This window comes from Danio aesculapii, chromosome 3, assembly GCF_903798145.1.
Source record: "Danio aesculapii chromosome 3, fDanAes4.1, whole genome shotgun sequence".
In the NCBI taxonomy this organism is placed as follows: Eukaryota; Metazoa; Chordata; class Actinopteri; order Cypriniformes; family Danionidae; genus Danio; species Danio aesculapii.
In genome coordinates this window covers 27,415,484-27,432,008 of record NC_079437.1, presented here as the reverse complement: position 1 = coordinate 27,432,008, position 16,525 = coordinate 27,415,484, and the positions used below count along the sequence as shown (strand labels likewise).

General features: G+C 40.8%; 1 protein-coding gene across 1 annotated transcript in view; it reads left to right on the top strand.

Moving 5' to 3' along the window:
- The first annotated feature begins 6,250 nt into the window (after positions 1–6,250).
- Positions 6,251–16,525, top strand: part of rbfox1 (RNA binding fox-1 homolog 1) — a 263,123-nt gene continuing 252,848 nt past the window's right edge. The window contains exon 1 of the mRNA XM_056453542.1: positions 6,251–6,704. Coding sequence (XP_056309517.1) covers positions 6,606–6,704 — 99 coding nt within the window. The 5' untranslated portion in view covers positions 6,251–6,605. The remainder of the gene's footprint in view (positions 6,705–16,525) is intronic.

Below are 16,525 nucleotides of genomic sequence, written 5' to 3'. Positions count from 1 at the left end.
GCACCTGCTGCAGTCCTGTCAACTTCCTGACACGGGGTGGAGGCAGCCAGTCCTTCCTTATTAGTCTGTCAGCGATGGTGATGCTCACATCGGGTGCACAGGCTGAAATGGAGCCCGGGCCTGTATCTCAGCACCCTGCAACTGAAATACACCCAACCTGATCCTAAATGACAATGTGGCAAGCACTGCCAAAGCTCATTTACTCAGACACTTGGAAGGATCTAAACACGCCAAAAGTTGTGTCGCACCTCCGAAAGCTGCCGTGGATTGTTGCAAACATCTGAGGGATGTGTTGTTTGTCATATGTATGTGGATTTTCTTTGTCATCTCTTTTTTTGCCGTTTTGCCCTCTAAGTGGTACTACAAGGTGATTTTCATTGTCGTTTTGATTGAAAAACATCACACATGTGTGCTGCCTTGTTGTTTAGGCAAACGCATCTCCATCTTTGACTTTGTTTGCCAGTTGATGTGCATTTGAGATCTTGTTGTGTCATTAATAATAAAAAAAAAACATGATGGAAACAACCAAGCATGTTCCCTTTTAACAGGAGAGTCAATTTGTTGTGGTGTGGGGGAAAGCAGGCTGCTTTTAGAAGCACAATTCATGGGGAGGGATTTGTATTCATGTTTGTCATATCTAACTGATAACGCCACAACAGAGCGCAGAGCATGTATTGCAAATGAGCAATGGCAAAGCAAAATAAGCATTAAGGATTAGCCACTGACAAGTATTTTTTTCCTCTTCAGGTGCATATGTAGCAAGCCCTTCTCATTAGTGTTGACGTGTGCCATGGCACACAATAACAGTTATTACACCAAGCTCACTTCTTCTGTCAGTTACTGAAGCTATAAAATGTCTGTGAAATTCAATCTAAACTGTAAAAGCTTGAAATAACCGTAAACTATTTCTCCAGCTCAGAGTATGATTAAATTTTCTTCTCACCTTAAATGTTTTCTTCCTCATTCTCGGGTGGTTGCTATTGCTGTTGTGCTGTTATATAAAAGTACAATTTTGGAAAACGTTTAACAGCGGTAACATTGTACTGTTCATTTAGAGCCATCTAGGGCCTAAAATTTCCTTCTTTTCAAAACTGTTTATTTACTTCACAAAATTGTTCCTGGTTGTATTTGCATATTATCCTTTGCATGTTAATCTAAAAGAGGGAGGGGGGACGCTTTCATCAAAAATGTAATAACTTTCTCCACCTCTTCTGATGTAACCAAACCTGTGCGGGTGGGGAAAATAATATTAACCAATAATAACATGGCTCAGTTGACACAGTTCCAGCAAATCCCAATGGACGCGGTGAAGTCCCGCCCTAAATTACTTACAGCTGAATATTTACTGAGAAACATCTTAAAGGGACAGGTTACCCAAAAACGAACATTCTATCACCATTTACATGCCCTCATGTCATTTCATACCTATATGATTTGTCCCTCCTTTTTATGCAGTAAAAGTCAGTGTGTTAGTTCTATATACAGTGTGTGTATATATATATATATATATATATATATATATATATATATATATATATATATATATATATATATATATATATATATATATATATATATATATATATGTACAGTGCTCCGCATACATTTCTCAGTGAATATAGACAATGTATTTTGGTGCATTTAAACAAAACAGGTTTGTCAAACAGATATATTTATTAAAACAATATTTTAGCCACCAAACATATTTAGAAATTGAAAGCTAATACAATTAAATTCAAGCTAAATATTGCAAAAAAAATTACAACCTACAAAATTTCAACAACATTTTTCGATTTTTTGCTTCTCTTGATTTTTCCTCTTTTTAAAATTTGTATATAATATTTTTCTATAACATATAAATTTGGATGTACTAGTTTTTGGACCGTTATCGTAGGTTGTTTTGTTAGATAAGCTCCAGATTTGGCTTCAGTACTGACTAATCTAATGTATATGCAAAAATATAATATTGTATAGCTTCCTATAAAAAATATTAATTTAAAAGATAGATTTGTGAATAGTACACTGTATATAGCACTGTATATATAAGTTTTGAATGAACAAAGTAAAGGAAATCTGTAGCTGAAGTCTTCAGAAATCATTCTTGTGAATGTGTTAGAAGAAAAAGACATACAGGTTTAGTTTAGTTTTTTTTTTAATTAACAGTCCCAAATTGGTCACACATAATACAGCTTTACCTTTTTATTTTAAGCACTTTTCTGAGACAAAAATAACATTTGCCATTTACACACAAAAAAAAACCCTGCCACTAAAATGTCATTCACTGTAACAATTCTTTATATATTAAAACAAATTATCAGGGATATTTACAGCAAGAATAATTTATAGATTATTAAAAGATATTTATGAATCCCAGTGCACCACCAATAAACTAATCTTAAATTTCCCTCTTTTATTCATTTGCTCTCTGTATCTGATGTATAGATTTGATCTGATATGAACTGATGCACAGTTAACATCCAGTTAACCATTATTAAAGTAACCAAAAGTGGCCATCAGCTTTTCTGCACGTCAAAATGAACAATCCTTTTAGATCCTTTGCACAATTTATGAAACCAATTTCATTTTTTAAGTCTATAAATGTGATGTGAGAATACAGTAGAAGTCAAAATGATTAGCACTATTTTTTTTCTTTTTCAAATATTTACCAAATGGTGTTTAACAGAGCAAGGAATTTTTCACAGTATTTCCTATATTATTTATTCTTCAGGAGAAAGTCTTGTTTTATTTCGGCTAGAATAAAATCAGTTTTTACTTTTTTTTTTTAAAACCATTTTAAGGTCAATTTTATTAGCCTTCTTAAGCAATATTTATTTTTGATTGTCTACAGAACAAACCATTGTTATAGAATGACTTTCCTAATTTCTCTAACTTGCCTAGTTAACTTAATTAATCCAGTTAAGCCTTTAAAATGCACTTTAAGCTGAACAGTAGTACAGTATCTTGAAAAATTTCTAGTAAAATATTATGTGCTGTCATCATTAAAATTAAAATGCTTGCATGGTTTAGGATTGGTAGAGCTGCGCATCGTTGGATTTGCTCTTCAGTGTTTGGACTCTCAGTAGTGATTTTTAAACCACACTGAACTGAGCTAAACTGAACTGAACTTAAACACTACAAACTGAACTACACTGTTCCAATTTACTATGACCTTTTATGTGAAGCTGCTTTGACACAATCTACATTGTAAAAGCGCTATACAAATAAAGGTGAATTGAATTGAATTGAATTGAATTGAATTGAATTGAATTGAATTGAATCATGGCACAGATAAAATAAATCCGTTATTAGAAATTAGCTATTAAAACTATTATGTTTAGAAATGTGTTGAAAAAAAACTCCTTTCTATTAAACACCAATTGAGGGGAACAATAAACAGGGGGGCTAATAATTCAGAATTCAGGAGGGCTAATAATTCTGACTTCAACTGTATCTTATAAGTAATGTAAAATAAGTAACCTAAACTTTCATTAGTTTTTCAACATGGCAAAGATCATAACTTTTGCTCTCTTCATTATTAATAGAATCAAGCTATTTCTAATGAATCTGACATCAGACTGTTCCTCCGTGTCACACAGTGCAAAAAAAAAAAAAAGCAGATAAGCTTCACAAACCTTGTTGCTTCACTCGCCCCCCCAAGCCCTCCTCCCATCTCTGCCCATCACAGACAGACCAATAACACAATGTACACAAGAAATCTGAGAGAGAGCCATCACTGACAAACAAAGAGATAAACGAGATTTCTCTCTCTCTCTCTTTCTCTCTCAATATGCAGTCCCTGCTTATTTATTCAGTAAAGGCGAAGACAACAGACGCACTGCAAAGGGCAGCCATGCCTCATCACATGTCAAAGGCACAGTGACATGTAGTGAAATAAACAGTACTATCTGCGACCAAACACTGGCCGGATGCTCTGTTATTACTTTATTTAAAAAAAAAAAAAAAGATGCATTGGTTGTCGTTCTAGTTAATATTTTACGTACTGTAGCATCAAAAAAAGCAGATTAAAAATAAAAACAGAAGGAAATGCCAAAAAGACGTCTATGGATGGGGAGGGGAAAAAAATAGTCTTGCCTTCAGGCGATGAGTGGGGTGGAGAAGAGAAAGAGTAAAATGGAGCAAAGCAGTCTGCTGCCCTCTCCATAATACATGTCTGCCGGCTCCTCAGAAGCCCGTTTTAATTACGGCCCCTCGTGCAACATAGAACAACATTGATTTTTATGACTCTGCTCTTTTAAAGTAACAAGGATATGAAATCTTGCTATGGATTTGCGAGTCACCTTAGGATGTAAAGGGGTGCAAAGAGGGAGGGGAAAAGATTAAAGAGAAAGATCATGAATAATTCAAATTCATTTTCTCCCCTAACTGTATATCTTTGCACTTTCCGCTTAGACCTTGCTCGGCCCCATTGGTTGAGTATCAGTTGTATTTAACATTTAACAGCTGTTAATGAATCTACAATAAAGAGCTTGCTGCTGATAGAGAGATGAGGCTGTTTTAAAAGAACAGTGAATTCAAACATTTGTGTGGGCTTTAATTAATTATTTAGTGCCTAACATTTGGCCTAGTGAACATGAAATGTTCTTTTATGATTCAGATAAGCAGATACTCTCTGTGTTGCCCTTATATGTCGCTTTCTCCGTTTGCTTGCACTTTTTTCTACTTCTTTTCCCTCCTTCCTTCCTTTCTCTGGATACTGAAATGGGTCATCCAAAGTCATTTTGTTTCATTTTATGTCTTTATAATTTTTACAGGCCTCCAAAGCAAGTAGATTTTAGGATGTTTTTGTTAGATGCTGTATGTTAAGCACAAAAAAATCATTATCAGTTTAGAAAAATACACAGTTTATACTGGTGTAAGTAGTTAAAATCGATCATAATGCACTTTTTTTTCTGTATCCAAAGACAAGCTTTTTTTTCCTCTCATGCAATCATTATTGAGGGCTTCTGGATCAGCTACATAGTAAAACAGAAGAAAGTGTTTTTGGAAAACCAAAAAGATTCTTGGGTTCAGGTTCATAGTAGAAGTGAACTTTCAGTTCTTCGTTAAAATCAATAAAATGCTTATTTTGTATTTTTAAACATGTTTATGTAACAGTTGTGTCTAATAAAAAGGCCACAGTTTTAGCCATTATTACGGTCACAAAAGTGTGTACTGAGCTGAATCTATGGTTACCATGGTAATTTCTTTTTTTTTTTATGTTAATACACGAAGAAGCTTATTTGTGCTATATGTGTTTTCACATGAACTGTTAGGTGAGCACCAGTACAGGTTTCAACCAGATTTTTAATGTTTGCCTATTAAAGATTTAAAGAAAATAAGTACCACAATAAAAAAGAAATGTTGGTAACACTTTACAATAGGTTCCATTTGTTGAAATGAACTAACAATGCAAGATACCCAAAGTATTTAGTTAGTTTCAACATTTAAAGTGCTTCTTTTATCCTCATTTTATTAAGTTCTTTTGACTTTTTACTACATTATTGGAAAGAGACCAGAACTAGTGAATATACAGTTGAAGTCAGAATTATTAAACCCCTGTGAATTATTAGCCCCCATGTTTATTTTTAAGTTTTTTGACCTTATAATGTTTTTCACAAAATTAAAAGCTGCTTTTATTCTAGCCAAAATAAAACAAATAAGACTTTCTTTAGAAGAAAAAAAAAATATTAGACATACTGTGAAAATTTCCTTGCTCTGTTAAACAGCATTTGGAAAATGTGTTTAAAAATAAAAATGAATAACTAAAGTTGACAAAAAAAGAAGAATTAACACTTTAACATATTGTATATCTAACTATTTCGGTGTTCGCATTATCTAATTATGTTAACTAAGTATAAACTTATACTCGCCTCGTTTATTGGTTTATTTTATTTATTTATCTCTGTAATGGAACGGTAAATTGTGCGATAAGTGATATGAATTCAGTACAGGCATTATGCTGGAAGGGTCTTCAGTTCAGCACAAAGCATCACAGGGAGAGATAGGATGATGGGAAAATGATTTTAAGGGAACACAAATGCGATGGCAGTTTGTTTACGTGAAGAGAGGTTCATTTCTGCGCGCGCGCTTTATGTGGCGCCATAATAATAAATTATAAGGACAATTCAGTTTCACGCAAGAGGGAAAAAGGAGAGATACCCCCACCCCCGTTAAAAATGAATGTGTGATTTAGGATTGGCCCCCGCCCCGTATCCCCGTGCCTCGGAGATTCAGATGCTGTTCAATGAAACAGACGGTGCGCCCGGACTCCTCTGACAGCAAATGGAAAAACAGACCCGCTGCAACTTCACTACATCCAGTCACCAACTCTCCTTCCTCTTGCCCGTGATTGAGCGTATTTACAAGAGCGAGAAACGGACTGACTAGTGTTTCGTGTGCATTTACAAAGGCTTTACCAAATTCGTGCAGGACAAGAACAGACTCGCGCTGTGTTTTTTGCTCACCACCGGGACCCTCGCGCTCACACATCCACCGGTTATTCAGCCGCGTTTGCGCACACTCCGTGGCTGCTTCCAGGCATCCTATCCTGCCAAAGCAGACTCTGAAACTCGGTGGAGAGAACAGGACGAGCGGACGCGAACACGATGCAGCATCCCTTGACGGGCGGAACGTGCGTCGCCCTGCCGAACGTGGACATGTGTCCGCAGCTCTCCTGTGCCTTGACTTTCATGTACTTACAGCAGGTGAGTGAGTGAGCGCGCGCGCGCCGACCTTCCTCTCCGAACCCTCGGAATCCAGTGCGAATATGCGAAACGCGGTTTGTGGCAAGCCGGCTTAACAAGTATTTCTGTATTTATTTTGACTTGCTAGTAGCCAAAATAGTAGTGACCCATATTGGTTTCGGTTTTACGGGCAGCCTGACTGTTCAATTTCGTTTTAGCTACTTTTTTTCTGCTAAGCTAATGGCAACTTGAAATTTTAGGCACTAAGTAGGCAGGTTTGTGTGCTGAAACTTTGCCCAACTACTATTCCAGTGACACGTGTTATGCACTATATTGTTTTTTACTTAAATTTTAATTGAACTAGCCCTTTTGGCTAGTCATGTAGCCTACTCAATATAGTCAAACACAACTCAATTAAGCTAGGTTAGTCATAATTGGAATAATTTTTAAAGTATAATGTGCATAATGACACTACAGCTTGTTTTTAGTTCTTTTAAGCACTTTTTTCGCATGAATTAGCTATTTTGTAATTAGCTATGTATGATAATGCTAGCCCTAACATTCGGGATAGCATCTCATATACAGGAACTACTTGTCTACTGTGTATTACCATAACACTTTAAAATGTTGTGTTATATGAAGTGGTGATTGATAATTAAGCTGGGTTGCTATTAGCTAAAAAAAGCTAATAAACCTGGAATGCAGATTAGATTTTGTTATTAGAGATATTATAGAATGTAATTTTGACTTATGGAGTTGAGAAAATAGAAAAAGTTGTTTGTCACTATATTGTTTGTACTTAAAAGCTGCGTAATGTAACATTTTTGGTTTGCAATTGACTAGAAATAGTTTAATGAGCAAGCGCATTATGAATCCATCTTACAATGTTTGTTTTTTATGATATATGTGAACTTGTAATCAGTCTTTATAATGAGACTACATTAGATCTGTTGGGTCAGTCCCTGCAGTGGAGCAGTCCAATATTGTGTGACTCGTCATATTCATAAATTCAGTAGCACTGGCACCTTCCACAAGAAGCATCCAGTTTTATTAATTAACTGCTAGAGTACCTACAATTATATAGCATTATTATACAATTATATTTAGCATGAAATAAATAAGTTCTCGTAAGATAGGATATTAGCAAGGTTTAGATGTAAAAGCGGCTTGCCACAATCTGCGAGTGTGTGCATGTGGGTGTGCGTCCAAGTGTAAGTGGAACACAGATGAAAGTGGACAGTGTGGTAAGAGAGGGATTTTGTCTAGTGTGTGTTATGAAGCGGACAGGAGACAGAGGTAAGGAAACGTTAGGGTGTTTATTGAATGACAACAAGGAGCACATGAAGGATAGCCAGGAGGATCAGGAATGATGTTGGGGTCTTTTCCTCCGTGGCTGGGTAACAGGAATACACGAGGATGGACAGCACACACCAGATACAGCTGACAGAGGATGACACAGACTTGGAAGGACTGGAAGACAGGACGATTCGGGAGGACCAGGAAGACTAGGAGGAATACAAAGAGAACAGGTAAGTAAATCGTTTGTTTAGCTGAGGATGACTACGCTGAGTGGTCGCTCAGTTGTCCGCTTTCGTCGAGACGAGCCCGGACAATGAGCGACTGGAGTGCTGTGCTTTTATCTGGTGCTCGTGAATGTGATGCAGCTGTGTGCTCATTAGAAGTCAGGTGATGGTGATCTTCGTGAGTGGGGGTCGTGAGAGCCTGACCAATCCATGACAGTACCCCCCTCCCCAGGGCCCGCTCCTGAGGGCCGACACCTCCGACGCCGTGGTGGTCTCCCTCTGCCTCTAGGCGCTGGGAACTCAGGGTGGCTCTCATGAAACTCCACCATGAGACTAGGATCGAGAATATCAGCTCTGGGAACCCATGTCCTTTCTTCGGGGCCGTACCCTTCCCAGTCCACCAGGTACTCCAACTGGCCACCACGACGTCGGGAACGCAAGATCTCCTTCACTGCGTAGACGGCTCCTTCTTCTAGGAGCAGTGGAGGAGGGGGTTCCTCTTCGTGGTCAGGCTCTGTGGAGGGAAGAACAGGATCGTGATAGGGTTTCAGGAGTGATACGTGGAATGTAGGGTGAATACGGTAGTGAGAGGGTAATTGTAGTTTGTAGGTGACGGGGTTAACCTGTTCCACGATGGTGAAGGGACCAACAAATCGGGGACTTAACTTGCGAGAGGGCAGTCGCATGCGTATGTCCCGGGTGGATAGCCACACCTTTTGTCCGGGTGTGTATCTGGGTTCTTCAGACCTTCTTCTATCGGCGGTTACCTTGCTTCGACGGACTGCCCTCTGCAGATGTTGATGAGCCTCGTCCCAGACTCTCTCGCTCTCCCGGAACCAGTGATCCACTGCGGGGACATCAGATGGTTCGCCATCCCAGGGAAAGAGCGGTGGTTGGAAGCCCAGGACGCACTGGAATGGCGTGAGTCCGGTGGAGGGTTGCCGCAGTGAATTTTGGGCATATTCTGCCCAGCCCAAATACTGGCTCCAGGAGCTCTGGTGACCACTGCAGAAGGTCCTCAGGAACCGTCCCACCTCCTGAATCTTCCTCTCTGTCTGCCCGTTGGTTTGGGGATGATATCCAGAAGAGAGGCTGACGGCCACACCTAGGAGCTTGAAGAAGGCTTTCCATAGACGTGAGATGAACTGTGGACCTCTGTCCGACACAATATCTTCTGGAATACCAAATGACCTGAAGACTTGATTAAAGATATTGTCGGCTGTTTCAAAGGCTGTGGGAAGACCTTTCAGAGGGATTAGTTTGACAAACTTTGAGAATCTATCTACTATGACTAGAATACAGGTATTACCTTCTGACGAAGGGAGATCAGTGATAAAGTCCACTCCTAGGTGTGACCAGGGACGGTTCGGAATCGGCAAGGGATGGAGCTTTCCAGCGGGTAGATGACGTGGGCTCTTGGATTGGGCACAGTCCTTACAGCCCTGAACATATTGCCTCACATCCCTTGCCATGTTTGGCCACCAGAATCGTTGGGATACTAGCGAGAGAGTATTGTTGATCCCTGGATGTCCAGTGCCTAGCGAGGTATGTAAGGAGTGGATCAGATCTACCCGGTGTTCAGGTGGTATGAACTGCCGATGAGGAGGGCATCCCGGCGGAGCAGGGGCTTCCGGAGTGGCAACGACTGGAGGAGCGTTCCAGGTGATCGGACAAATGGAGATGTGTTCGGGAAGAATCTTCGTTGGGAGTTCTTCATGATCGTGATGCTCGTGTAAACGAGAGAGAGCGTCTGCTCTTAGATTCTTGGGTCCTGGACGATAGGAAATGGAGAAATCAAAACGTGAGAAGAAAAGTGACCATCTGGCTTGACGTGGACATAGTCTCTTGGCCTCTTTGATATATTGGAGGTTTTTGTGATCTGTGATCACCTGGAACGGATGTTTGGCTCCCTCCAACCAGTGACGCCACTCCTCCAAGGCTAGCTTGATTGCTAGCAGCTCCCTGTCTCCTATGCTGTAATTCTGCTCCGCCGGGCTCAACTTCCGAGAGAAATAGGCACAGGGATGCAGTCGGGGCGGTGTATCATGATGTTGAGATAATACTGCCCCGACGCCGGTGGTGGATGCGTCCACTTCCACCACGAAAGGAAGATTTGGGTCAGGATGAGTCAGGAGTGGGGCCCTTGTGAACTCCTTCTTAAGAAGGCGGAAGGCTGCGGCTGCTTCTTTGGTCCACTCCAGTCCTTTGGGTTTACCCTTGAGGAGATTAGTGAGAGGTGATGTAATCCTGCTGTAGTCCTTGATAAACCGTCTATAAAAGTTAGCAAACCCAAGAAACCTCTGGAGCTCCTTAATGGAAGTGGGTTCTGACCAGGATAGAACAGCCTCAATTTTCTTCCCATCCATACGTATACCGGTTTGATCAATGATGTATCCCAAGAAATGAATCGACTTCTGGTGGAATGAGCATTTCTCCGCTTTGAGGTAGAGGTGATGTTCTCTCAATGTGTGTAGGACCTCCGCAACGTGTTGGCGATGTTCGGCCTCACTCCGGGAGTAAATGAGGATGTCATCTATGTACACTATTACAAAGTGGTGAAGAAACTCCCGGAGGACTTCATGAATGAAGTTTTGGAATACGGAGGGGGCGTTGACCAGACCGTAAGGCATGACCTCATATTCATAGTGGCCAGTAGGGGTCACGAATGCTGTCTTCCATTGGTCCCCCTCACGTATTCTTATCAGATTATACGCGCTGCGGAGGTCCAATTTAGTGAAGACTTTAGCTTCTCGGAGCTGTTCCAAAGCGGCTGGTACCAGAGGAAGGGGATATCGGTATTTTACTGTACCGTTATTTAGGACCCTGTAGTCGATGCATGGACGCAGCCCTCCGTCCTTCTTGGCCACAAAGAAGAAGCTTGAGGCGGCTGGTGATTTTGAGTGACGTATGTACCCCTGACTCAGAGCCTCCCTTATGTAATCTTCCATTGCCTGATTCTCTGGAAGCGAGAGCGGGTAGATCCTACCTCTTGGCAACTGGGCATCTGGAACTAGGTCGATCGCGCAGTCCCATGGCCGATGCGGCGGTAGCTGGGAAGCTCTCTTGGGGCAGAAGACATCATGAAAGGAGCTGTACTCCTTAGGAATGTGGATAGACTGCTTCTCAGGAGGGCTCTCGACCGATGTTGCAAACAAAGAAATGGGGTTCCGACCTTGAAGAGGGAGATTTGGAAAACAGGTAGGTGTACATCCAGATCCCCATTTCCTTATCTCTCCTGTGCCCCAAGAGATGATGGGATCGTGCTTCACCAGCCACGGGCGCCCTAGAATGATGTCCATATTTGCACCCTCCAGAACCAGAAATTGAATCCTCTCTTGATGTAACAGCCCCACTTGAAGAAGGATGTCTTCGCATTGTCGATGGATACGGGTCGAAGATCGAGTGCACTGGGTTATCGGTTGTATCTGGTATATATGCGAGGACGCCTCAGTACGGAGGTGGAGTTGACGACAGAGGGATTGGGAGATGAAGTTCCCTGCTGACCCGGAGTCGATGAGGGCTGTGACAAGGAGAGAAATAGAGGCAGTAGTTATTTGTACGGTGGTAGTAAGTGGTTTACATTGTTCAATATTCGTACTGAATACACTCACTGAAGTCCGAATGGGACGAAGGGGACACTCCATACGGGTGTGTCCACTGACACCGCAGTATAGACACAGACCCCGGGTCAGCCTCCTCTGTCGTTCCGCTGATGTCAGTCTTCCAGACTCTATTATCATGGGTTCTGGTTCTGGAGAGGCTGTTGACTCAGGCGATTGGAGGAGTGCAGACGAGGGGGTGATGGTGTCCTGTTGATAGGAACGGAGACGATCGGAACATCGGAGAGAATGTTGGATGAATCTCTCCAGACCCATTGTATCATCTAATGTGGCCAGCTGGATTCGGAGAGTGGGTTCCAAGCCGAGCCGGTACGTGGTCAACAACGATCTCTCATTCCATCCACTTGCAGCTGCTAGAGTGCGAAACCGGAGAGCATATTCCTGTGTAGATAGAGTACCTTGCTTTAGATGATACAGCTGCTCTCCAGCGGCTACTTCCCCATCAGAACGTCCAAACACCTCTTTGAAATACTCCGTGAAGGTAGTGATGGAATTCATGACCGGCCCGGCTTGGTTCCAGATCGTCTCAGCCCATTTAAGTGCAGGTCCAGAGAGTAGTGATACGATGTAGGCGATCTTTGACTTATCTGTGGGATATAGAGAAGGTTGCATTTCGAATATGAGGGAACATTGTAACAGAAAACCATTGCACTCCCCCGCTCCGCCTGAGTAGGGCGCTGGTCGGGCCATGGGACTGGAAGGAAGGGCCGAAGAAGAAACTGTGGAGGCGGAAGTGCTCGGTGCTGGTGGTGCGTTGGAAAGTGGAGCTGGTGGCTGTAGAATCCGCTTCAACTGGTCCACCAGCTCTTGAAAGTGATCGAGGGTGCTCATGTTGTCGTCGTTATGGGTCCGGGCTTCTGTTATGAAGCGGACAGGAGACAGAGGTAAGGAAACGTTAGGGTGTTTATTGAATGACAACAAGGAGCACATGAAGGATAGCCAGGAGGATCAGGAATGATGTTGGGGTCTTTTCCTCCGTGGCTGGGTAACAGGAATACACGAGGATGGACAGCACACACCAGATACAGCTGACAGAGGATGACACAGACTTGGAAGGACTGGAAGACAGGACGATTCGGGAGGACCAGGAAGACTAGGAGGAATACAAAGAGAACAGGTAAGTAAATCGTTTGTTTAGCTGAGGATGACTACGCTGAGTGGTCGCTCAGTTGTCCGCTTTCGTCGAGACGAGCCCGGACAATGAGCGACTGGAGTGCTGTGCTTTTATCTGGTGCTCGTGAATGTGATGCAGCTGTGTGCTCATTAGAAGTCAGGTGATGGTGATCTTCGTGAGTGGGGGTCGTGAGAGCCTGACCAATCCATGACAGTGTGACTGTGTGTTGGCGTTCTGGTTGTGAATCTTTTGTGAATCATCTGTCGCTATTTATGTTTGTGCATGATCAATTTAAATAAATAATCTGCCATGTCATCTGTTAAAAGTAGTCTATATATAACCACACATCTTAAGGTTGCTTTTAAAAGTGTGAGATGATTTTTTTTCGCTTCTCAGAAGAGGTGAAATACTTCATGTGTTTTTTTCTGTGTGATAAACAATTCTGCTGACTCTCAAGACTTTGCTACATGATATCCTCATGTGCTCAGCACACATGTGCATGTGTGTGTGTCTGTTTAATGCATTTTACGTGCTTTTCTCCATGAACAGTTCTCTGTATGTTTTTTTTATTTTTATAATTACACTTATTCGATCATATTTAAATCTCTTTTATGATTAACTTGGATCATGATGCTCATTTAGAAAAAATGAAAGAAAAAAAAAGGATTTTTAATTTAGAGTCATTAATGTGCTAGACTGCACCCTTGGGCATCTTTTTATCCCCTGATTATCTGATAAACTTGATTGTCATCAGTGCCTTTTCCAGAGAGTGAGTGGGCTCCCGCAGAGTGATGACAATTCAAGGGGATTTATCAAATCAAAAGTTAATCTATGGTATTGATCAGTCATCAGATCCTATGTGCCAGTGCATGTCTCTCTCCAGACTCGACGTGACTGAGATCAGTGATCTCATTTAACTTTCATCTGTCGCACCGAGCCACCATTAACCTTCAGTGACACCTCTAACCTTTGTCTTATCCAATAGAAATTGCATTCCATGTCAGTTTAATTGCAAATACATCTGAGTGATAAATATATATATTTTTTTCTAACAAAGAGACAGCTTTTATTTCTCTAATCAAGGGAGAGTATGTTACTCATTCAGAGAGAACAAATTGTACTCTATGACACTCAAGAAACACGTTGCATAAAATGAAGTAGTTAGCATTCGGTTTGGATGCAACTTTTTATTTGTATGATTTTGCATTTGACAAAATGATGTGTCCTTACAGCACAGAGGTAGCTTTATTTGATCTGTAATTTTCAGATTCTCAAATATTTATGTGTCTGCACAAGCATTATTTCTGGTTTTGCGTTTGTGTATGCGTGCAGATTCACGTGTGTTGAGTGAACTGGGAATCTGGGTCTTTGAGACTATTTATAGCCGAGATGCAAGACATTTTGAATACATCTCACTACAGCTGGGGTCTCATTCAGGACTAGGCAGACAACGCGACTGTTTATTTATTTTTTTGTGCATTTTTTTGTATATGTGGGTCACGTGTGTGTGTAGCATGCGGAACACTATTGTCTAGGAATAACTTGCGTTTTCTTGTGAGTGCTTGGTGAATATTTTGATCCATTGGTGGAATATTATTAATTGGCACATTCTAATTGCCTTAATAAAATACAGTGTCTCTTAGCGACAGTATCGTGCCAAATTGAGACGTTTCATTATTTGCTTCTATTAAAAGTTGCTGCAGTCATACAGCGTATGTTATCCCTATGCAAATGTGTGCTTTTCCTTGCACATTTTACCAGCACGATTTATTTGCGTTCACCCTCAGGACTTGGGCGTTTTGTACAGTGCTTGTGTCAGGTTTAAGCAGCTGCCAGTTAGACCTCACCTGACCCTTAAAGCCGGGGGCGTCCTGCACCCGCTCCTCTCTCCCTCCTGCCGCAGGACCCCGGCCTGACCTGGAGTGGGCGGTGTGGGAGGTGTGGTCGCCTGGTCTTCACGGCTAAAATCAATCCGGCCCAAAGTCACATGGCTCTTGCTTGCTTTCAGCAGATCTTTTACAGCTCCCATCTCACTTCTCTCCTTCTCTCTCTCTTTGCTGCTCCCATCTGTGCTGACTATGCGTAACTGCTTCTCTCTCTTTCCTTCCCATTACATCTGCTCAGTGCTGTTCATTTATTTAAGTACCCAGCGCACCCATACAGCATCACACCCCCTGGACACTTCTGCTTTTTCACTGCTTCTTTCTAAAAAAGGATCATGCATCAAAGTAATAAAAATAAATACCATGATACAGACCAGGTGACATTTCTGCCAGTGTATTTTTGCGGACTATGACGCAAAACACTTTTAGTGTCTATTGACTATTTATAATGTACTGCTAACTAGGGTTGGGCAATATTGCAAAACAATATATCATGATATCATGTTTCATATCATTTGATATTGATAATTATTGAATATTTTTAACAATCCATTTAGGTATATTAGGATTTTTTTAACCACTTTATTTTAATTTACCAACCTTTCTAAGGCAAATAGTTTTAATAGTCAAAAACAAATATATTTAAGCAAAATATCTAATCTCTTTATAATAAAATAAACATAAGTGTTAAAGAGACTCTTAAACTTGATAAATAAAATGTTATAAAGTGTGGGCAATAGTAAAGTGTAAACGCTAAACAATCAAAGCACACTTTAAGGTGTAAATAATAATTAATAATAACATTATAAATAATAATTTAAATTAATAATTAAATAATTTAATTAATAATAAAAATTATGAAAATCAAATCTGAGCTTTCAAGTAAAGGAACCAGCCATCATTATTCAAATACATATTGAAACATTACAAATTGTGAAGTTGGATGACTACGTTACCACTATGATAAAAAAATCTTTCAGATGAGGAGCTAGTGGCTGGGATGCACAAGAAAAGAAGCCAAAAAGCCACTCTGATGACATCCTTACATCCTTTTTTATTTACAATCTCCTCACTGCTTTACAGCACTCATTTTCGCATGTGTTGTTATTCTGACCTGAAGTGACAAGCACAAGTGCATGGATTCCTTCACCATTTTCTGTGCGCTTTGCACTCTCACTCCCCTGGCATCTCTCGTAACTAAGCGACCATCAAGCATTTTCTCAGAGAATTACAAATATACAAATCATTGCTGCAGCTCCGATGAAAGTTTATGGAGAAAAGTAAAAACCACTGCAGTGTTTGGGTGCGCTGGGTTTGTCTGAGGTAGTTAGCCTGCCGTTATTACTGAAATATGTATATTCCACACAAAGTGTGAAGCTGATTGGTTATTTCTACTTATAAATGCGTGCGTGTCATGTGTGCGCCACCTACACAACATGTGCTCATCACTCCCATATGCATGTTTTGCGAATCGCGTGCCTCCATTGGAAATGACAAAATTACACCTAAGTTTATTGACATTGATTCCAAGGCGTGTTAGGAAATTGTAAAATTGTAGCGCTTCATACCGAACTTTTTTTTAACGATATTGACAATGATGTTCGGTCAATAAATATTGATACTGATTTTATCGCCCAGCCCTACTGCTAACATATGCTACATACTGTAAAATAATATATAATTTAATTTAGCATATGTTAAC